Below are 24,344 nucleotides of genomic sequence, written 5' to 3' on the forward strand. Positions count from 1 at the left end.
ATTGCGTGTGCGTGTGTGTAACATAATCAACCACAGCAGAACACAGACCCTCTCCAAGGTCTCCAGAATCCTGACTCCTGACTGAACCAGGACTGACACGCATCACACAGCTCGGTTGTGTTAGCCTAAACATTATATTGTATAACTAAAAACACAAGTCTCTCAATACTTCCTCGGGCACCAAAACAGCTCAGGAAATGTCATTATATTTAAGGGTATCGTAATACAACCTTGGTGAACTATCCTCATGTGACTGAACGCCGAAGTCGTGTCAATCAGTATCACTTCCCTGGAACGGAGACAACAACCTCTTAGACTAGGGGTCCTGCTGAGGGCCAGTGTGTAGCCCCTGGCTCGATGTAATGGCTCGCATCTTCTGTATCTGCACAAAGTGCTTGACGGCAGATGATAAACTAAAATGCTGCCAAGAGAGGCCGCAATTCATCATTCATATTTTACGAATCAATCGAGATCCATCTTCTGCAAAACAGTATATTTCCTCATGAAAGCAAAATGGTTGCAAAGCAACACTGGCTAGCATACTTTGTGATTGGCGGAACATTAATCCTCAAAATGAATCGTGATGCAGTCAAAGCTGCCTCCAGACAATCAGAGTCAGGGACTGGAAGCATCCGTTTTGCATAAGCTGTAATGTATTAATAATACACCTGGAGAATAATCCCAAACCTCCAAATACATAGAAGAACAACCTTACAAATCCTAATGGATTGGCTTTACCGTCCATTTGTCGATGTTTTGGTTTTGCTCATGTGACCAGCTCAACAGTGGGCATGACCTCACCAGACTACATAAATAGGTGAAATTCCACCACACAAGTGAACTGGAAATGAATTCTCTCATTGTTTGTCATTGTTGCTGCTGCTGCTGCGTGTGTCCAGGCACTGAAACACCTCCATGGCAGGAGGTCTGTGCCGCTCCGAGTGCCAGAACAAACGCCAGGAAGACTTTTTAATTGTTCTCCGTGATCATCCTCAGGAACAAGATATGTGGATTATGGTGAACGTCGCCTTGTGAAATATATACAGGCTGCTGTTTCATTTTTTTTGTTCGAATAGAATGAGGGGGTGAAATAAAAAAAGCATTTCCACTATGTTTCCCTCCATGCACTCCAAAGAATTGTAAAGTGTTGTATAACTAAGTAACCAAAGTAACAAGAAGAAAACCACATGACCTGCATTAAAGTCATCCAACGATTACCCAGGGATGGTGGTAGTTACACAACACAGTGCTTTGAAACCATTCAAACTGTTACAGCTCGGTACGGAACAAAAGTGTTTTCGAACTGAAATAGAAAACACAGCCAGACCTGTGGGGGGGGATCGCGTTACAGAACTGGGTCCAGGAACACAACTGATTGGCAAGGGAGAGGTTGCCGGCCATATCTACAATCTAACAAGAGCCTGGAAGTCTCTCCATTGCAGCCATGGCCAAGCACATTCCCAAAGACCCAGCATACCTTTTCTGAACATTTGGTGAACGTTGCTCCCCCAAAGCCACCCCCCCCCACCCACACACACACACACACACACACACACACACACACACACACACACACACACACACACACACACACACACACACACACACACACACACATTTATATGAATCGGTGGAAGAACCTGCACGCTTAAACCTAAATCATCCATAAAGTGTAGCCCTCCCTGACAACCAATGGCTTCCACAGACACGTTCCAGCCAGACCCAGACTGACACTCTGCTGTCTAGAGAGACAGCAGAACGATACACACACACGCACATACACACACACACACTCTCTGATTCACCATGACCTGGTATGACAGCGGCACACCTGCTCACAGTGCCTTGATTGAACATGGCCAGGGTCCTCTGAGGCTGCACTTATCAGGTCACCGAGAGCTCTTACCTCTGTGCAGACGCATAGAAAATGTAGGCTGGTTTTGAGAAAAACATTTTACATTTGACGTTCATGACACTGATGTGAGGTACATTTACCAAACGTAAAGTAGTATGTTCTTAAAAAACTCTTTTTTTTTTGCTTTCCCAATGACAGGAATAGGAAAGTCAATCCAAATAGGTCTGTGTATGTGTATGATATGTGTATTTATCGGAGCATGAGTCTGGAAATAAAGTTGATTGATTGATTGATTGTGTTTGTGTTATGCTTTTACATGACGTTCCATGACTTCCAGGGTTTCCAACACCCCCGGCGTTAAACCTTGTTTGAGGGCACGTTAGTCATTGTAGTCAATCATGGTATTGCCAAAACAACTTCCGTATTAATCATTAATTATGTAGGTTGTGTCATACAGGACACTCCTACTTTGAAAGCTTTGAATGGTTAAAAAAAAGTGTGGGCCAGGCCTAAAACCCGGACATTGTCAGCCTCAGTCTCGTGGAACCAAAATACCGACCTTTCATTCCCCTGGTAATGTGAAAGCCTTCTTTGCTCCGAGCTCATGACTAAAACATGGAGAGAAAGTTAGCAAGGCCTGAAGTGAGTTGTGAGTGCAGAGCAGTCAGGGTATTGTACCGGTATGTAGTTCACTGGGTTTGGGGGAGATCCAGACAACACTGACTGTGTGCAGTGCTCTGGGCTGGAGGAACATCAAGACAACAAATCAGATTTGGATGAGATTAGACACCACTTAAAAGTCCCTGAACCTCAGCTAGAACATGACAGGAGGCTGTTGCAACTGCATGACTTCACAAAAAGGCTATTTATAAGAGGAGGTTTGCTTCTCCTCCAGTGATTGTGAAGAATTAATGGCTGGATGGCTGGACGGCTGGGTTTTACACAAGGGGGAGTTTGGGGTGGGGGCATTCCTCTGCAATCCATCACTGAGACTCATAACTTAAAAATAGAAGCCAGGGAATATTTTCTCACAATTTCTCTTGATTAAGAATAAATACAATAAAAACGATTGGATAAAAACATATTGCAGTGTGAGAGAAACAAGCCAGCACAGCTATAGGCATATTTGCTGTGATTTGGTTATGGTTCGGTCTTTCTCTGCATGGCTGTGTAACCACAGAAACTCATAACATATTGGAAAGGGAAAGGTGGATACAAATTGAAATTCAAATGCCCACAGGCATTATATAGCGAACAATGCACATGTTGCACACTGCTGCAAAACACTGGTCAGAGATCAGTCCATAATCATTACCCAACCCATGGCCCATGAGGGCCAAATGCCCTTGAATAATTAGAACACAGCATTGACCCGTCAGGACTACTACTCTACAACATGCAGTTTGGAAAGGATCGGCATGTAATCCACTTCTCTGTCATTGATTGGAGGTTAGCTACTACAGGCTGGTCATCCACTGCAAAACCCTGTTATAGATTGATTCACACCAGGCATATCAAAACCGACTGCAGTACCGAAAATGCAAGACAAAAATGATAATGCTTGCAAAGGGTTTCAGAGTTGTGTGTCAGATCCGTGTCTGCTATGCAGTCGTGATCAGTCTAGTTTCTAAGCAACAATCACATCCAGATATTACATCTTTGTGTCTCCGCCACAACACCCCCACGCTACACCAACGCACAACGGAGGCTCTCCTGTCCATACAGCATCAGTGCGCCGCGTTCGTTCTCTGCCACCGCCTCCAAGGTCCTCTATGTAAACGGAATGGCTATAAGCCCCCCCCCCCCACCCCACCCCCAGAGTTATAAACGGTCAATACCACACAGATACAAAGCAAGGCCATTTATTCAAATACTTGCATCGCCTAGCAACGCAATCATCCGCATGTCATTTTTCTCTGATATGGCAGCAATATCTGAGGTCCATATTGTGTTTACTTTCCCACGGTGCGAGGCAGTGATCCCGGGTGTAGGCCACCGGGTGTAGGAGAGTGTAGGAGGGTAGGCTAAGGGCTGTGGAGGCATAATGAATGTAATCAGCTCCCTGGCCCAGAACCCCGCTGGATCGGGCTGGATTGCCTGAAACAGGTTGGTTTCCTATAAACATCATTATTTCATGTTTAAAACGGCCTCAAAGGTTGATTTGTGGTTGCATTCTTTTAATTGCAGAGTAAAGTCAGTCTTTGCACTCTACTTCTCTGGCATAGCGACAAGTGCCATTAAAGCACCGTGCTCTTGTGTTGTGTCAAATATATGATGATGGGATCCACTTTACTCTAACACTGGGTATTAAGTCGCATGCAGTCAATTAAAGAGGCCAAACATCATCTAGTCTTTGTGTAAAAGTCATACGACTCATTCCGGGTTTCTCCCACATGTTGCGACACGCATTATCTTTGCCCTTTTCTTAATAACCTCTGTCTTCAACCCAACCAACTGTCCTATTTGGCGGATGCCCCACCAGGCTTTTCCTACGAATAGCCTCTGGTGTCATCATGGTCACCGTGACAACAGATGAGTCATAACACCCGGTAGACGCCTCACTTCCTGTGAGGGAACCTCGCAGGGAATGGCTGACTTCAACAAGGACAAAAACTCAAACCAAAACTCATGATTCATCGTTGAGAACATCCAACGCATGTCTGGAACAGCTTAGAGGCATGTTCAGCTGGAGAAAGGATGGCTAGTTACACGCTACAGTCACACCACTTTCTGTCTGTCTGGAGTCTAGACGACTACTCAACAGCCAGAAGCATGACCAGTTATAACCGGCAGCATTGTGTATCTATCTGACTGACTGTCTTTATTACTATGTCTTTATCGTTGTCTTCCAAGTAAGGAAAGGTGCTGAGGAAATAGATGAGCAGCATTATGCTTTTGTTATAAAGGAATTATACTATATATACACTTGTATATCTGCTTCAAACAAACAGTTAACGAACAAACAGTTAACATCCTAAGAGAAGTGGACCTTTTCTGTAGATGTTACAGATAAAAAAGAGAGCACTTCAAGACAAAATTAGACTCAGCTGTCATTACAGCAGACATCAACATAGAAACGTAACAGAGAGTAAATAACATAGAAACACAAACAGAAAGTAAACAACTTACATCATTTTTCCTAAACTTGGCTTTGAGGCTCTTCATGTTCCAACTGGTCCATGCAGGGAGAGGCTGGGAACAAAAGGGCAAGACTGATAGTTAATGGTTTTCCTATCCTACCACACCAGATCACCAGATCACTACAGGAACAGAGCTAGGGTCAGCTCACAGATGCGCCGACGTTAGTCCAAATAAACTACAGCATTGTTAAAGGAATTCGACTTCTAGGAACACATGCATATATCAGAAGCAGTTAGGATTCCAGTGCTGCTAACCCTCTCTTTATGAAAACACTGAAATAAAAATCGCTTTGTGGCCAACAATGGGGTTGCCATGTCTATGCAAAGGCAGTGATTTTCCTTCTATGGTGTTACGAGAAAGGAGAATGCAGTGTGCAGTGTAATAACATAGTTGCAATACGTTCGATGAGTTAGTTAGGTAGCCGAGCACATATAAATGATAATTAAAGGCTTTTCCTTGGTGCATACCCGAACAGTAAGTTATCACTACCATCCTGGAGAATGAATGCGAAGTGCATGTTGCCTAATAGGCTGTGCATATTTGCATGATTTCCCAAAAATCGGATTCAGTTAATTCACGTACTTTTGCAAGGAGGGTTCACCTTTTTTTAGTTTGAAACAATAAACATGTCTGTTCTCTCAGACCTTTCGTATTAAACAATCACTGGACAATCAGTGCACTGAATCAACACACACACACACACACACACACACACACACACACACACACACACACACACACACACACACACACACACACACTGGATCATCACAGTGGACTGTATCGACACCATCATACTGGATCATTGAACTGTATTAACACAACAGGACAATCACAGTGGACTGTCTGAACACACACTGGATCATTGAAGTGCGCTGTATTAACACAACAGGACAATCACAGTGGACTGTCTGAACACACACACTGGATCATTGAAGTGGACTGTATTAACACACACTCCGGACGATCACAGTGCACTGTACCACTAACACACCGCAATAAAGGTGTTTGTTGACGTTAAGAAACAACTTATGAGGCAGCGGGTTCACTCAAACAAGCACAGCGTTACTACTGGTCAGCACTCAGCAGCCACTTCGCGCTTTGGCTTTAGGAACACTTACCTTTAAAAGTTGGAAGTCGTAGAAACAGCCCAAAAAATAGGCGCTGGTTTAGCGAAAAAAGATTAGCAAGCCTGAGTAACAACAAGCCGAAGTATCGTCTGGTGTGTAGTCTATAACCTACACGACTGAGAGGAAGAGGGAGAACACAACAGAGCACCCTCTACACCGCCGTCCCGAGCGGGCTGAAGAATTAAAAGTTGAGCTATCCGGGAATCCTGCCTCTCGCTCTGCACTCGCGAGCTCGTTACCCGGTTTAGGAGGGTGACGTCACATGCCCAAACGCTCCTGTGATCGAGCCCCGAGCTCCGCGGTCTCCCACTCGCGTGTTGTTTAAAGCGGTGTTTACAGACATTTTCTTTAACCTAACATTACAATATAATATAGTAGAATGGATTAGAATACAGCACAAATTAATTTTATGTAATTTACTTATTTTAGTGTAATTACATTTGTATTATAATTATTACACTTATTTACTGTTTGCTGATACGCCCCCTGTCAATATATTTAATATAAAAATTGCAAAAAGCTATCTAACCGCTTCTGTCTGAATATCATCTCCTAGGGAGTCTTGACTAATTTCTCGACAGTGACATCTAGTGGAGAGGTTTAATTTTCACCGCTAATCCGTCCATAGGAGGCCTGTGCTACAACCCTTAACACCTCCCAACCCTTTCAACTAAAACATTGCGCATTGTAATATAAAAAAAATACAGACGTAAGGTTCTAGACCTAGAGTGGTGATCGTGTTGTATTTATGTATAGTATTTATATGAGTTCACTCAGCAGTCATTAGACCACTGTTTCACTTAAAACTACAAATTAAAACAAAAATGCATAAAATAACATCTGAGAATGAATGTTGCATTACATTGTTCAAGAATATGAAAGTCGTTTAAGGAGAAGAATATACAATGTATTATATATATATTATTATGTATACAATAGTGTTAGAAAAAAAAATACATCTAGAAGGATCAACTTTAGTAAGCACATAGAACTATTTATATTATCTTATAGTAATATATATGGGTGTCTATATGAGATGAGTGGGCAGGCCACCAAACCCTAGACCAGAAAAGGTAAAGTTTGGGTGAAGAATGGAGATAAAGGTCAAGGACTCTGTGGCCAGATGCTGGTTATTCTGTTGTTGTCCACCATGTGTCTATTGTGTCTGTCCATGTGTCTGTGTCTATTTTTGTTTGTGCCTCTGACTCCATCTCTCACCTGTACATCCTGCCATTGTTTCCCGCCTTTTTTCCTGCTCACCTGTTCCTCATTGTGTGTAAACTCCTATTTATCCACAAGTTTCCACTGCCCTGTGATGCTTTGCGTGAATTGTGGGCTTCACTACCGGTTATTACAAGATCGATGTAAACAATCGCCATCTGTCATTGATTAAGGTTCTCAATGTCAGCTGATCAGCTAAAGGCTGAGGCGTGTCGGCGACCCGAAGTGTGGCCCACATCTTCCCAGTAACCACCACAGGACACCCTGTGCTGTTAGTGCCACCTTGTCCGATTGTTCTTAGGTTACCTAGTCAGTTCACAATGCCCTGTATTCTGCCGGCCTGGTTGCTGCTGGTTTTTGCTGTTCTTTTCTTGCCAGTGGACTATTCTTTGGACGGAGGCCTTGTGCCCTATTATTTGTGTTTTTGGATTCTTCCTGTGAGGCGGGAGTTCATTTTGTAATTGATAGAGCTGAAGGCTTGCTCTGCCTCAAATAAATGGACTTTATCTGCTGGGTTTGAATTGCTTTCACCTGTGACACTACCTGGAGAGCAGAACACCAGAGTGTGTTGTCGAGGTTTGTAGAACGGCTGACTAACCCTTTCATTCTGGCCAACCCGCACTTGGATCTTCCATTTGTTTTGCACCCGCATGCATCAAATGAAGATGAGTACTGCAGGATTGGGTGGGACACAGGTGGGTGGGGGAGTTGGCAGAAATCCACTTTGACATCAAGTATAGGCCGATAGTGACAAGAGGTGGTGTCTGCAGTGTTGCAAGGTAGCACCTGAGTGAGTACATTGCTACTCAACTGTGAGGAGAAAGGTACTTTGTTGACGGATAGTGTTATACCAGAAAACATAAGCAATCCAGCGATCAAAGAAGTTGTGACCTAGAAACTCAAAATCAATGACCCCCCCAATGAGAGAGAAAAGAACTATAGGGAGACAGATGAGACGATTACTGTACGAGTGGACCCTAACCCTAACAAGCTGGAGGTGAATGATGGAGTACTCTATACCTTAAGACTGGGCAAAAGGCAACTAGTCCTTCCTGACTAACTAAATCATGCAATGTTGAAGAGTTTGCATGATGACATGGGGCATGTGATAAAGAGTTGTTTTTGCGTCAAACAAACGTCCCAATGTCCCATCTTCATCAGTGCGCCATTCAAGTTAATCTTTATCAGAGAAACCTTGACGGAGAAAGGTTTCTCTTGACAGAGAAACCTTTACAGAGAACTTTGAGAAGCTGTTTCCAGCTTCTCAAAGTTGCAAGACTATTTAAATGTTCCATTTTTGTACTTACTGTATTGTTCTTATTCGATTTAAGAAGATATGCAATTAAAACTGTGATACAAATATATATATATATGAGTGTCTATTTTTATCATTTAACTTACTTCAACAATTAACTATGATAGTCCCAATGGCTTTTGAAAATCTCTTTTTGCCATTTGCTAACTTGTATCATGTGAAAATGTTAGGACACTCCATGAAGAGAAAATTTGATCTTCATTTTTACATTAATTAGAGATGAACATAATATAACTAAATACATCAAACTGAATGGCAACATCAAGAGAGCTCTCTGAGGCAATAAGAAATCAACCATCAATCATTGTGCGGATAATCATTTATAAGTGGAAGACGTTTAAGACAATTGCCAACATGCCCAGGTCGTCCTTTAAAGAAGGCTGTCCTAGCAAGTTCAGCCCAAGAGCAGACCATAAGATGCTTAAAGAAGTCTCAGATGCATGTACTTTGATGTCAAAGTACATGCATATACTATTAGAAAGAGAATGCATGTGTGATTTGCATGGGAGGTGTGCAAGTAAGAAACACTTGCTTTTCAAAAATAAACATATATAACAATAAGGCAAGACTTGCCAGAGAACACCTAGAGAAAAAAAAGGACTTCTGGAACAATGTGCTTTGGACAGATACAAAATATAATTATTTGAGTACAGTAACAGGATGGATGTTTGGTGCAAACCAAAGACAGCATTTGAGCACAAGAACCTCATACCAACTATGAAAGGTGGAAATGTCATGGTCTGGGGCTGTTTTGCTGCAGCAGGGCCTGGCCAGCTCAACATCATAGAATCCACCATGAATTATTTATAGTATATTTATAGTGCTTGAGGAAAATGTGAGACCATCTGTCTGAAGATTTAAGCTGAAGGGGATGTGGACCATGCAACAATGACAATGACCCAAATATTACAGTAAATGTACCGAGGAATGGATCAAAAGAGAGAAGTGGAGAGTTCCGGAATGGCCAAGTCAAAGCCTGGATCTTAATCCTATTGAGATAACGTGGGGTGATTTTAAATGGGCTGGGCATGCAAGCACCCCTCAAACATCACACAGCTGAAAGTATTCTGCATGGATTACAGAGTGGGATAAACTTTCTCCCAACCGATGTCAGAGACTGGTAGACAGTTACAGGAAACATCTAATTGAGGGCATTTCAGCCAAAGGGGACAATACCAGCTATTAGGGCACAGGGTCCTAACCCAGCAGAAATTGGCATTTTGGTTCATTCTTTGTAAAATAAAGGATAGATCCTCATTGTCTTTTGTTCCATTATATCACCTTTATCTATCACACATATATCTATATTTGATCTTCTTGAAAGAAGATCAAATATAGATAGGTCCATATTTCCTAAAAAATAACTACATATTTCATGGGGTGTCCTAACTTTTTCACATGACTGTGCATTGTTTTGAACCCTTTACACTCAATGCATATTTATGTCTGGTAGACACAATTCTAACCCTTTACACTCTTCCCTGCTTTAAATAATGTCTCCTGACATATACTATCTTGCTATGTCCATATCTAAATGTATTGAGCGTAGCAATTGTACTATTCAGTTCACGAGCGTCTACACACAGGCACAGGCTTTGGTCTTTCTTTCCCAGCAAACCACTGGGGAAGAACTCGCTGACACCGATTTCCTGGCCCGAACTCTGTCAAGAACATGCTCCTTTACCTCGTTATACAGGAGTTTGGGAATGGAGTTGTAGGTTTTCTGAACAGGCTTGTCATCTGTTGTGTGGATCTTCAGCTCCAAGTCGGAAATGTAGCCAACGTCCCCCTATTCTTGAGAAAACACGTCGGATTCTTTGTAGAGCATTTGTCGTGCAACCTCCTGCTCACACTCAAGAAGGTGGTCTAAGTCATCTGGCCATTTTTCCTTTTGAATGGATACTGGCATGATCATCTTGAGCCCTGTTCTAATGATCTCAGTCTCTGAAACTTTCGGCATGCCCTTCATCAATTTGCCTACATAAGTTATAACTCAAATCAGAATAGAAAATCAGTAACTTGACCAGCATGAATCTTAAATTCTCTACGAGGCAGCGACGCCGCTACACCTGTTAACTTAACCAAACCAGACACCCGATCAGCAACCACTGAAGGTTGGGGCTGTGTGAACACTTCCTACTTCTACTGGTTGAGTCTCTGACATAGACTCTGAGTCCTCTTCATCAGATGCTTGCTGCTGTCCAACATCTGTCTGTGGCGTTTGCAGTTCATCAATGAGGTCACAGAAGACAGGCAGGCGAACCATCCCTTGGTGCTCAAGGCTCTTCAACTGTTCAATTCTCAAAAAGTCAACAATGAAGTCAAAGAGTTTCTGATCAGTCAAATCCTTGCCTGGCAAATCTTCTTCAACCTCGTCTTGGACTGATACTGCAAGCTTGTAGAGCAGTTCTGTGTTGGCAGAGTTGGTCAGCTGATGAAGCTGCTGCTAGATCTCCCTTTATAGTTCTCATGGAGCAGCCATCTCTGGAAACCTCAAGTCTGTCACTCAATGCAATGGCTCAGGAAACAGGAATTCAGGATCCCGCAGCTTTTGGTTGATTAGCACCTGTTCACCATGAGTAATAATTGTTACTCCCATAGCCTGGTAGGAGAGGTGTGTTCATAAACCCGACAACTGTATTCATTAAACAAAAAGAGGCGAAAAACATTAACGTTTGTTCAGCTTGACAGCTGGATGTATTCTCCTTTTCCTCAAAATAGTAAATACATAAAAAATTACCTCTCAAGGTCATCAACAAAGTTACAGTATTTAAAGTGTAGGAGATACCACAATATCTTCAGAAAATACTTTTAATAATGGGTGTCCTGTTACGTGTATGTTAAATGTAATTGAATGATTCGTTTTATAACTGATGCCACCTACTGGCGGAAGTTATTAGTGCTCGGCAATGCGTCTTGTTGTATGTTGTCATGGTTACCAGCTGCACGCTCCGTCAGCGTTTCTCACACATCAGAACACGAGGCGCTCCGCTCCGTCTGCTGATTCTCTAGCTACAAGTTGGCCTTGGAAAACATTGTTGTTTTACCCTATTTTCAAGCGACCATAAAGGAAGAGTTGACTGAAGGAAGGTGTCGTCTGCGTGCTTTCTTGGAAGAGGAGTTATCTAACTTATCCAACTATCTAACTCTAACTGGGGTAGAGGACAGCACAATGGGTAATGTGTGAACACATTACGTCCTTGTTCTTCGTTCCACTCAATAAACCACCTTACCGTGAGTAACTTACCGGTAGATGTACCCCCACACCATTTACACACCTACAGGAAAACGGTTTACCAGGAGTGAACTACATACATGCAGGGGCGCGTTCTGTATCCTCAGATGGGCTAACCAAACCAAACGAAACCGTATTCAGCGTAGCATTTATACTGCACCTTACTCTAAACATCTAAATGTGAGCCCCTAACTACAAAACAACTGAACTCTACACATTGCACGTTATCATCAGTGATTCACTGCACTGTTTTCCCTTAAACCGGGGTACTTGCATGTGATTTTAAGAAATCAACCCTGCTGTGTGAATAAAACAAAACGAGGCCAAACCATTACCGTGCGCTCAGCCTGACTTGACTCAGCGCCTCTTAAAGGTCAGGTTCCTCTAGCGCCAGGCCCAGTGACCTCCTACACACTAACAACAAACAAGAAGGTAGAGCATAGATATAGGCGTCTATTGTTAACATTTAACCTATTATTTTAAAGATGTATTGTAATATAGTCCCAATGACTTTCGTACGTCTTGTTATGCCATTTGGACTGTATATAGGCCTACTGTACATATGTACAACTGTACATACATTGTGTTTATCCGCCAGTATGTCTGGCAGACACGATTCTAACCCTTTAGATGCAGCACACATTTAGAATTTGAGTTTTTACAATTAACGTTAATTGTATCATCAACGTCATGTATAAAATAAAGCCATACTTGACATTGGGCATATACAGCATATATTAGCTATAGGAAATCGATCGAAAAATATTGAAATGATTTAAAATCGATTTGCAGCTGAACAATCCTATCACCGTCGAGGCCCTGTTTAACCCCGCCCACTCTGGGCGCGGCCACGGTCCTGCATGACGTCAACCGGAAAATAGTGGGCGGGGCTAGATGACGAGGCGATGCCTGCTCTCAGAGCAGCAAAACAAAACGCCTCGACACTTTACATCAGCAAGGCTGCTGCTGCTGCTTAGTGAGCTAGCCCTAAGCTGTCGTCGTTACACTTATTTTACCGACAAAATGCTGAGGTCCTGCTGCGTCTACAGCCTGGGCGTGTTCTCCATTCTTATCCTGATAGCAGGGATCTCCCTGGTTTTGTCCAGTGTGTTTCCAAACGCCCTCAACTCGATGGTGAAGAAGGTAAACAATCCTCTGTTATGAGACTGATATATATATATATATATAATATGTATAAAATACTGAAGTGGGGGACTTGGATAACGATCGTGTCTTCATAACTAATGGTAGCTTCAGAAGTCATGTTTCACGATGTAAAACAACAAGAGATTTTGTGTAGTTTGTGAAGACTTAAGGCTTGCTTTTTTTGTGATTTTATTTGCGCACGTCACAACGATATCAAATGACCAGTTAATAATGATACGTATGTGATTAACGTTATGTTTACGTCATGATAACAATAAGGACCAAGTGAGGACCAGACCAAGCATTTGATCTCCAGCAGTATGTCTTGTTGATGGTTCATGGTTAATCTATAAGGATAATCTCCCCCCACAGGAAGTGCTGTTGAAGAATGGAACTGAGTCATTTGAAGCCTGGAAGAATCCACCGCCTCCGGTTTACATGCAGTTCTATTTCTTTAATCTGACAAATCCCTTCGAAGTTTTGGATGGGGACAGGCCAGCTGTTATTGAGAGTGGGCCATACACATACAGGTAATGCACAGATACACATTCATACAGGTGTAGATCTACACACACACAGACCGTACACATACAGGTAACGTACATATATACATTCATACAGGTGTAGATCTACACACGCACAGACCATACACATACAGGTAACGTACAGATATACATTCATACAGGTGTAGATCTACACAGACCATACACATACAGGTAACGTACATATATACATTCATACAGGTGTAGATCTACACACACACAGACCATATGCTTAAAGGTACAGATCTACAAACACACAGACCATACACATACAGGTAACGTACAGATATACAAACAAACAGACCATACGCATACAGGTATAGATATACATACATTTATACAGAACACAAGCATACAAGTATAGATATACATACATTTAGACAGAACACACGCATACAAATATAGATATACATACATATAGACCAAACTACACATGTAAACATTTACACAAAGGTTTTAACACCAAATATGATGCTGAGGTCTGCCCAGTCAATGCCACGTGATTGATCTGCTTGTTAACATCATTGAGCAATGTCAGTCATGTGCTCACTTATTCACACTTCCTCGGTCAGTCAGTTTCACTGTATCACTTCATCACTTCTCCAACTATGTCAAAGACTACAAACAGTAAGCCTCCCACCGTAGTTCTCAGCACAAAGGTCATCCAGACTGCTATGGATAACATTATGATCACATCACGTTTTGCACCAGGACGTCTCTTACATCAGGCCCACTCCACACCTATTGTTTTAGCAGTGGTACCTGTTATAATATTATCATTAGCTTCTCCTACCCTGCAGAGACCTCTTGTAACTAGCATGTTATAATCCGACCGCCTGAACTTCGGGTTGCGTTCTGGAGCAACAAACCCACATTGAAGAGGATAATCAGGGTTTTACTGGAATGTGTGTGTAGACCTTTAGAGCATACACTATGCAGGGGTTACACTCTGGTTAATATACAACTACAGTGAACACTGGTATTGTCATAGCAGGAAGGTATGCCGGTCATACACAGAGAGTTCAATGTGAGACCACCACACGGTCTGGCTCTAGAGGATTGCCATGGTATGTCTAGGGGGCAGGATAGGTTGTAGTGGTTAGGAGGAATTCCCACAGCATACCTGAAGGCACCCTTAAGGGCGAATCTTCACTATTTTCTGATCTAGGAGAGTAGTGGGTGTTGTGAAAGAAACATAAAAACGTTGCTCATTTGTAGCAGAGTTGAGCAGATGCTTATGAAGCGGTACTGTCATATAAGAGGAAGCTTGATGGTTCCCATCTAAACAAGATGGGCGTACCTGCTCAATAGTGACGTGTGTCTAAATTCACTGCACGTCCCGTTGGATCTAAAGCTGATAAATGTCTACACCGTCCTTAGTGAATCCTCTCCTTTCCCACAGAGAGTACCGGCCCATGGAGGGAGTGGTCTTCTTGGACAACGGCACCAAGGTGGCCGCGGTCAACCCCAAGACCTACATCTTCCAAGCGGACATGTCCGTAGGCCCGGAGAGCGACCTCATCCGGACGGTGAACGTCCCGGCCGTGGTACGCCAGGAGAACCGTGACCCCACATCTAGACGCCCTGTGTTTATAGTCTCCTGAGTGTCTTCATCTCTCCTGTCGCTCTCTCTCCCCTCCCCACTCACAGACGGTGATGGAGAAATACAAGGACAGCTTTTTTGCGAACCCGATCGCGGCCTACATGACGTCGAGCGGCGAGGGCCTCTTCACCACGCGCACGGTGGGGGAGCTGCTGTGGGGCTACGAGGACCCCTTCCTCAAGGCCATCAAGCCCATCTTCCCCGAGCTGGACGACATGTTCGGCCTCTTCTACAAGGTAGCGGACCAGATCACGGATTATAGTCATTGTTTTATCATTAGTTATAGTCCCGTGGAATGTTGTTTTATCGTGAAATATATTATTGTTGTTTTATCATGATTTATATTCATAGATTATATTATTTGAAGCTGAAATATATTCATGTGTAATATTATTTTATCATGAATTATATTCATGGATACACATTTTTTCAGACTCTTTTGAAAGGGTGAAACCTTTTTAATATTAAATATATGATCTCATAATATGCCTGGACAGAATAATCTAGTGGTAAGAGTGTTTGACTCCTAGCCGAAAGGTCCGTCCCTATTAACAGACAATTAACAATCACTAAGATTAAATGTAGCAAAGGAACATTCTGAAAGTTTTAGAGAAATACTTTTTGCAGTAAATTATTTAACCAGCTTTTGGTTTTATTGTGTGCTGTTTTTTTCCCCACAGGCCAATGCTACTAATGATGGACAATATGTGTTCTTCACTGGTGAAACAAACTACACAGACTTTGCTAGAGTCGATACGTGGAAGGATGAAAGGTACATTAAATTTAATTATATTCCTTTAAGAATTGGTGATAAGAGAGAGGACTTTTTGATTTTTAATGTAATCAGCGGTGCTGATTGAGTTGTTGATCTTATGGAAGCCTTTAAGATATTGATGGAAACATAGGGATGGAAGGTGATTAGGTCTTAATGTCATCACTGTTTCAGAGCTGAAGTTGATCATGCCTGATTGGTCTCCTCATTTAGAATCAAATCGCTTGTTTTCCCATCCAAAATCACGGGCGAAAGCCAGCGTTGACATTACTGTATGTCCATTTCGTTTTTTGGATGTCATTAAAGTGCAGCTGGCGGTTGCTCATCTTGTTCAAGAAGTCGTACAGGTTGACAATCAAATAAAAATATGTTACTTGTCCCTCATTGGGCAATTTAAAATGGCCGGTTTAAAATAATACAAACTGATGACATCATACAGTATCAACCATACGCACAAGCCTATAGACACTATCACAACATACAGTATTAATCATACACACAGACGTATAGACACTATCACAACATACAGTATTAATCATACACACAGACGTATAGACACTATCACAACATACAGTATTAATCATACACACAGATGTATAGACACTATCACAACATACTGTATCAATCATACACACAGACGTATAGACACTATCACAACATACAGTATCAATCATACACACAGACGTATAGACACTATCACAACATACTGTATCAATCATACACACAGACGTATAGACACTATCACAACATACAGTATCAATCATACACACAGACGTATAGACACTATCACAACATACTGTATCAATCATACACACAGACGTATAGACACTATCACAACATACTGTATTAATCATACACACAGGCCTATGGACACTATCAAAACATACTGTATCAATCATACACACATGCTTATGAAGAATATCACAATATACAGTATTAATCATACACACAGGCTTATAGACAATATTAGAACATACAGTAGCAATGATGTACAGACCTATGAACAATATGACAACGTACATATCAATCATACACACAGACCTACTCACAATATAGAACATGCATTATCAATCATACACACAGGCCCATAGATAATAAAAAGGCACGCATCAAGAAGGTGTACAAGTTGTATTCCCTGCCCTGAAAAACCATCTTCTTTCAACCGAGGACATTTGGGATCAAACCCAGTACATGGACATAAACTGGGAGTCTCACCCCCCCCCCCCCCCGAACCACTGGACTGCACCGTCCACTTACCAAACTAATTGTATTAGGTCTGCCAGTGAAAGCCATAATGAGTGTGCGCTGCTTCCTGCCCCGCCTGCAGGCAGCTGGCCTGGTGGACGTCGGAGCAGTGCAACATGATCAACGGCACCAACGGAGCCTCCTTCCACCCCGTGGTCACCAAGGACGAGACGCTCTACATGTTCTCCTCGGACCTGTGCAGGTGGGCCGGGGGGGCGGGGTGGACGTAGCTTCAGCGCTAGCCGCCAGTGCTGGAGCTAATGCTGCGGCCCCCACTGTGAGCGTCTCAGAGGACTTGATGTGCAGACACATGGGCTGACGGTTGGCATACGTGATCCGAACGGGTCGCTATGGTGTTTGTCAAAGTGTTTTGATTGATTGTCTGTTTCTTGGGTCAGTCGTTGTGGAGGGATACGTTTATTTTTGCCTTTTTCTCCCTCATCCTCGCAAGATCCTCACAAGAGTCACTGAAAAGGTTTCATTGAATCTTGTCCTTTTATGAGGATAGCTTTGTTCGGCTGCTCCCACCACCATTCCCCTCGTCATCTTAAGAATGTCCAAAGTCTGAATAAGCCTTTTCTTCAGCGTGGTTCGGGTCTGGACGTCAGGATTAGGACCCAGATTTAGCGGCGCTGCTCGCTGGGCCGGCCAGTGTTGCCCTGAGTCCCTGGAGTCAGCCACATGAGTCCGCTCGCCTCTCTTGTTCAAATGTTGGCTCCTAGCTCGCACCCAATCTGTTCACCTTTGACCTATAAACCTGCTCGCCAAGATCAGGTCAGGGTGAAATAGAAAACATGTTTTTCATGTAGGTGCATTTTGTATGTAGGTACAAAATGATGTCTGCCAAGACTTTTAATAGTAATGAACTTCAATGTAATAATAGGATCATTTGTAAGTCTTGTGACTCATTTGGTTTTAGCCTGTAGGATTTTCTTTCAACACCAGACATTGTTGGCCCATGTCTCCATTCAGTTCCACTCTCCTACCAGGAGGGGGCAGTGTTGGGAAGGACGTGGAACACTCAAATTCAAATCGGTCCGAGTGTTAAACTTGCATGCTGTGTTTTTTTTTTAAACAACCTTCAATCATGTTTACCCCAAAAATGACAACCATGACAAAGTCTCACTTGACTCTCCAAGTCCAGTTTGTGTAAACATAACCACATCACAACACAGTTGTGTTTAAACCAAAAAGTACATGTCCTCCCCAGGTCTCTGTACGCCACGTACGTTGAGGACGTCACTGTGAAGGGAATTCCCGGGTACCGCTTCTCGCCGCCCAGCAGCGTGTTCGCCAACTTGACGGTGAACCCGGACAACGCAGGGTTCTGCGTCCCTGCAGGGAACTGCCTGGGCTCCGGGGTGCTCAACGTCAGCCCGTGTAAACAAGGTGAGTGCGGACCGCCGGGTCTGGACCGGGTTCAGGGTCGGGCACCGCCAGCCACCGCGCCTTGTAGCGACCCGGGTTCCAACGAAAAGCTCACCGTATCACTCTCTGCCCTATGGGGGCTTCAGACCCGGCGCAGAGAGGGGGCTAAACGGTGCAGGGCCCACTCAGTTAAAACATCGTGCCCCCTCAGTTAAAACATTTAGTTGAGTCTGTCTGAGTGCTTCATTCACGCAACTCTACTGCACTCACGACGAATCAACGTTAGACATTTTTTCTAGAAAAAAAATTGAATAGTAGTGCAGGGGTCATTCAGTGTTACGTACACCGCCAAAAAAAAGTTTCAGTGAATATGTGAATCACCACGCTGTTGAATCAGCGTATGAAGAGGCGGCCTGTGTGGGCTGGTTTTATTTAGTAGCTTTTTGTAAATGTCAGTTATGCGCGTAGTCATCCTTGAATCATTGCCATTGCTGCCGAGAAGGGGGACGAGTTGTTTCATATGGTAGAAGAGTTGCAATACGTCGACGAGGGCGGGCACAGCTTGACCGACCTCTGTTGTTGTCCTTCGCAGCGTGTTCCGGCCCTCTTGTGGCAGGACAGTAGTGGGTCGTCGGTGGTTTTAGAGCGGTGCAGTAGCCTCTACTCTGGTATACAGCGTGTGTATTCTTACCACCGATGACTATCCCGCCGGTGTTATCAGGGGCTGAAGATAGCTGTGCCCCCTCAGCGGCCGGCTCCGTTGGTGACTCACGTTCACGAGGTTGCCACGGTGATGTCTGGGGTTGTTAACGGCTTCCCTTTATGGCAGTAAACTTGAATGAACGACAACTTGCCCTGTGTTAACCTATTCATGGGACTGTGTCCTTCATTCGGGGGGGAAAATGAGAAAAGCCGAAAAACAAAAGACAGAAAACAAACAGCAACAAGTAGGACGAGGATACTCATGTTTGTCTCTCTGTCTACGCAGGCGCTCCCATCATCATGTCCTCGCCACATTTCTACCAGGCGGATGAGAAGTTTGTGAATGACGTGTTCGGCATGAGACCGGACAAGGAGCAGCACCGGACCACCATTGACATTAACCCGGTAGGACTCTGCTTCTCCCCCCCCCCCCCAATAAAGCAGTGAGCGGCGACTGTATCGCCCCACTGGTTTGAGAAAGTACCTGAAAGTATCGGGTTTGTCTGTGATGAACCTCCTAAGATGGCGCAATTTGATTGGTTCGCTATCTCGGGATATTGGGCAATATCCCATGATTGAGATCTCAAACTGGGATATTGTTTTCATCACATCAACCGCTAATACAAACAAATAAATCCCGGCAAAAAGTGTTATCTTGTTTATTTTTGTGTTCACGTGTAGTATATACTAAAACAATTATTCACCTCAGCCTGAGGTGAATAATTGTTGATTAGTTATTTAGGCGTAATGTTTATATTAATTATATCATATTTTGTGTTTCAGTTTACTGGGATTGTGATGCAGGCGGCCAAGAGGCTCCAGATCAACGTGATGGTGGAGAAGCTCTCTGCCTTCAAGTAAACTGCTTCTAAACATGCTTTATATTTATATACCACACTACCTTCAAGTAAACTTCTTCTAAACATACTTTATATTTATATACCACACTACCTTCAGGTAAACCATCTCTACTTTATATTTATATTCTGCACTACCTTTAGGTTGACCTTGACTAAACATAGTTATGATTTATCTACTATAGGATATCAATCAGACAGTATTCACACAGTATTCAACAGATTGTGTTTCTGCCTGAATCCATGTACTGTTTATATTCTTAGAAATAACTAACTATAGGTTACTAGGTCTAACCAGTAGAATAACTAACCAGGTCACTAGGTCTGCCCACTAGAATCACTAACTAGGTCACTAGGTCTGCCCACTAGAATAACTAACTGTAGGTCACTAGGTCTGCCTACTGTATAATAACTAACTAGGTCACTAAGTCTGCCTACTGTATAATAACTAACTAGGTCACTAAGTCTGCCTACTGTATAATAACTAACTAGGTCAAGTCAACTACAGAGTACTGTTGTCTGATCAGCGCTGTGTCTGGACCTTTGGACGGCATGCCCTGACCACATGTGTTTCAGAGTTGTATAAATGTCAAGATAATCTCTGAGCACATTGATGACATACTTCCTAGCCAATTTTGCTGCCACGTATCTGACGGCATACCGTATCTGTTCTTTACTTCCAGGCAAACGGGAAATGTCCGGACGGTGATTATTCCAGTCGCGTATCTAAATGAGGTACGCATCACACACACACACACACACACACACACACACACACACACACACACACACACACGCACACACACACACACACACACACACACACGCACACGCACTCGCACACCTTAAATAATTTCAACAATAATTTGATTCCACATCGCGCGTCCCGTCCCGTCCCTTTTCCAGAGCGTTCTCATCGACGACGAGTCGGCCAAAAAGCTCCATGCCGTCATCTTCTCGAGGAGCGTGGTGGTGAACATTCCGTTCATGCTCGTTGGTCTGGCCATCCTTATAGGCGTGGTCTTCATGGCGCTCGTCTGTCGGCAGAAGGGCCCAGAGGTGAGAACTGGAGGATGTAGACACAGGTGTTCAGGTTGTTAGAAGGTAGATTGACGTCCCACTGGCCAGAGTCCACTTCCCCGGGTTCAGCTCGGGGAAGTGGATAGTCCTTAAATGTCCTTTGAGTGTATAGTCCTTAAATGACGGATGTTGAGAACCTTTCTCCATTTTAGATTCTATGCTTTGATTGGCCAAAACACTTCAAAGTTGAATCTCAAACGTCAACTTGGGATTGAAATGAAGAAGATATTAGGCAAACGTGCGACGGATGTGTGGGAGGACAGCGCTGAATCAGATTCAGTACTTGGTATGAGTCAGTAGTAACAGCCTGACCAGTACTTGGTATGAGTCAGTAGTAACAGCCTGACCACCTTCTTGTCGTCTGGTTCAGAGCTCGGCTGCGGAGCGGCAGCCGCTGCTGAACTCGTAGTCCAGCCCAGGAGCCATCGCAGCGGGAGAGGAGAGCAGCGCCAAGAAACCTCCATTTTGTCCCCGACTCCACCCAACATCACCCCTCAAGGTTACGTCGTCACCACAGCGCACCCTTTTAATATGGCTTTTAACACACTGTTTTAGTGGAAGTTGAAATGGCGTCTCACCATTCTCTCTTATCGTGTGTCTTTAACCACTCGGTCGACTGAAATGAAACTTTAATATATTTTCTCTTCTCTTATTTTGCTTTTATAGTTGGAAACATACTTTATTATTATTATTCAACTTTTTTACTTGACAAAATGGAAGTTATTATGTCGCCACTTTAATAAAGTCCAATCTAATAGAAATCCCATTATATTAATGTGTTTAATGTGAGATTAATGTGAGTCTATAAGCCGAACAGCAGTGAGTTGCTAAAACAGGGAGGCCCGACCCTGTTTTTGAGAAATAATTCATGAATGTTACTTGAGAAAGATGCTGGTGACACTAACGTCTGGAACTGGTTTAAGTCAATAAGGGTTACATGTTTTAAAATTGACTTTTTAAAGTTGTGCAATATGTTCTGATTACCAAGTATGGGGTGTCCAAGCCACTCCTGTCTCCACACAACACATTGAAATGGCCATGTACCTTTACAGAAGAGGTGGTGGTTGCTTTCATTGATTGAGTAGTTTACAGTTCCACTTCCCGCCCGATTGTTACATGAGCATACAACTCTGGATAGGTGCTGGTGAAAAAAGTTGGAGGACCCAGCAGTTAATTTTTCCTAATAAATAACTGATTATATTGCAGGAACATATAGCATCTGTTAACCTCAACATTGTGCATGCATCTACACAAACCAATTAACTAATATAATTATGCAATAAATGTGTCTCCATGCCATTCTTATGATTTTTGCACTATTAATAGAGATATTATGGGAATGCTGTGTGCTTTTACTTTTTAGTATCAATATCAAATGTTGTGTGTCCATCAGCGGTTTTCCTTGTTTTGTGTTTTGTCCTTATCATGTTTGTTATCACAAAGAAGTGGAGCACCACTTTAAAAAAAAAACTTGTATTCTATAGCTGAACATAAAATAGCATTCGACAATATTCTACAATGTCTTACTACAATGTCTCATACAGGTTAAAAAAAGATTTACTGAGCTGTGCACTACTGTTGTCAATAATAAAAAACCAAATGATTCAAACTACATTGTATATTTGTTTTGATTGCATTAATGATTATGGGACAAATGGATACTAGATTAGTCAGAAAATAACATTTCATAGTGATGAAAAGGTCATGGAAGTAATTAAAAACGATTAAAATACAGCAACAAAAACTGAAAGAGGACAAATGTTAAGGGGGGTTTATGCGTATAATTACTAAAACTTCAGAAAGGTGGCCAGATCTACAAAGGAATCATGAGCTACCATTCATGTTATCCATTATTCATTCTACTTTAGTATCATGAGCTATAGCGAGCCAAGTGAAGATGTGGATCTGTCTTCATTTCAAAGGCTAAAGTGTTCACAGACTCAACCTTTGACCTCCCTGCCAGGTATTATCAAACTGATAAACAGAAGGAAGAGTTTTTATTTATTAACAGTTTGAAAACGCTTCCCTCTAATTACGAGGTGTCAAATGTTATTGGAGGGAAGTACGCTCTGGCAGCCTGGTAAAGTTGGTTTTATATTGGACGTTGGATATTCGACACATTCGAAAAATCTATTTAGCACTGGCTTCGATGGACGCATTTGTGTCAAACCAAGTTTGATGTGTTAATACAAGCTTCTTTTGTAAAAAAAAAAAAATTTAGATTTTATACCATTTTTATGTTGATAAATGCTTTAAATCTATTATGCAGCTTCACTTTTTGACTTACCCATATCAAAACACATAGGGTGAACCCAGCTAACTGCCCCACACATAACACAAAGCTTCTTTTTTTCCAAAAACCCACCCTTTGATTTTATACAAAAAAAACTTTATTAAAAAAGGCTATGAATCTATTATGCGGCTTGGCCTTTTCACCTACCTATATCAAAACTCATCTGGTGAACTCAGCTAACTGCCCCACACATAACACAAAGCTTCATTTTTTCCAAAAACCCACCCTTTGATTTTATACCATTTTTTTAATGTTAAAAAAGGCTATGAATCTATTATGCGGCTGGGCCTTTTCACCTACCCACTTCAAAATACTTCTGATGAACCCAGCTAACTTCCCCACACATAACACAAAGCTTATTTTTTCCAAAAACCCACCCTTTGATTTTATACCATTTAAAAAAAAAAATTGTATAAAATCAAAGGGTGGGTTTTTGGAAAAAAAAAAGCTTTGTGTTATGTGTGGGGCAGTTAGCTGAGTTCACCAGATGAGTTTTGATATAGGTAGGTGAAAAGGCCAAGCCGCATAATAGATTCATAGCCTTTTTTAACATTACATTTTTTTTATAAAATCAAAGGGTGGGTTTTTGGAAAAAAATAAGCTTTGTGTCATGTGTGGGGCAGTTAGCTGAGTTCACCAGATGTGTTTTGATATGGGTAGGTGAAAAGGCCAAGCTGCATAATAGATTCATAGCCTTTTTTAACAATAAAAAAAATTGTATAAAATCAAAATGTGTGTTTTTGGAAAAAAATAAGCTTTGTGTTATGTGTGGGGCAGTTAGATGGGTTCATCAGATGTATTTTGAAGTGGGTAGGTCAAAAGGCCAAGCGACATAATAG

The 24,344-nt window shown here is 42.5% G+C and overlaps 2 protein-coding genes across 2 annotated transcripts in view; one reads left to right on the plus strand and one right to left on the minus strand.

Annotated features, from left to right (window-relative positions):
* Positions 1–6,291, minus strand: part of rai14 (retinoic acid induced 14) — a 32,400-nt gene extending 26,109 nt beyond the window's left edge. The window contains exons 1-2 of the mRNA XM_084486431.1: positions 6,118–6,291; positions 4,985–5,047 (exon numbers count right to left, since the gene is read on the minus strand). Of these exons, the coding sequence (XP_084342557.1) occupies positions 4,985–5,020 (36 nt within the window). The 5' untranslated portion in view covers positions 5,021–5,047; positions 6,118–6,291. The remainder of the gene's footprint in view (positions 1–4,984; positions 5,048–6,117) is intronic.
* Positions 6,292–12,816: 6,525 nt separating this feature from the next.
* Positions 12,817–22,815, plus strand: scarb2c (scavenger receptor class B, member 2c). The gene is made up of 12 exons (XM_084486980.1): positions 12,817–13,040; positions 13,416–13,573; positions 14,988–15,132; positions 15,236–15,424; positions 15,869–15,960; positions 17,288–17,407; positions 18,416–18,594; positions 19,562–19,680; positions 20,059–20,132; positions 20,816–20,867; positions 21,039–21,191; positions 21,583–22,815. Exons 1-12 carry the CDS (start codon positions 12,921–12,923, stop codon positions 21,619–21,621), a joined length of 1,440 nt encoding a protein of 479 aa, XP_084343106.1. The 5' UTR covers positions 12,817–12,920; the 3' UTR covers positions 21,622–22,815.
* Positions 22,816–24,344: the final 1,529 nt, after the last annotated feature.

Source organism: Micromesistius poutassou (assembly GCF_964030765.1).
Source record: "Micromesistius poutassou genome assembly, chromosome: 22".
Lineage (NCBI taxonomy): Eukaryota > Metazoa > Chordata > Actinopteri > Gadiformes > Gadidae > Micromesistius > Micromesistius poutassou.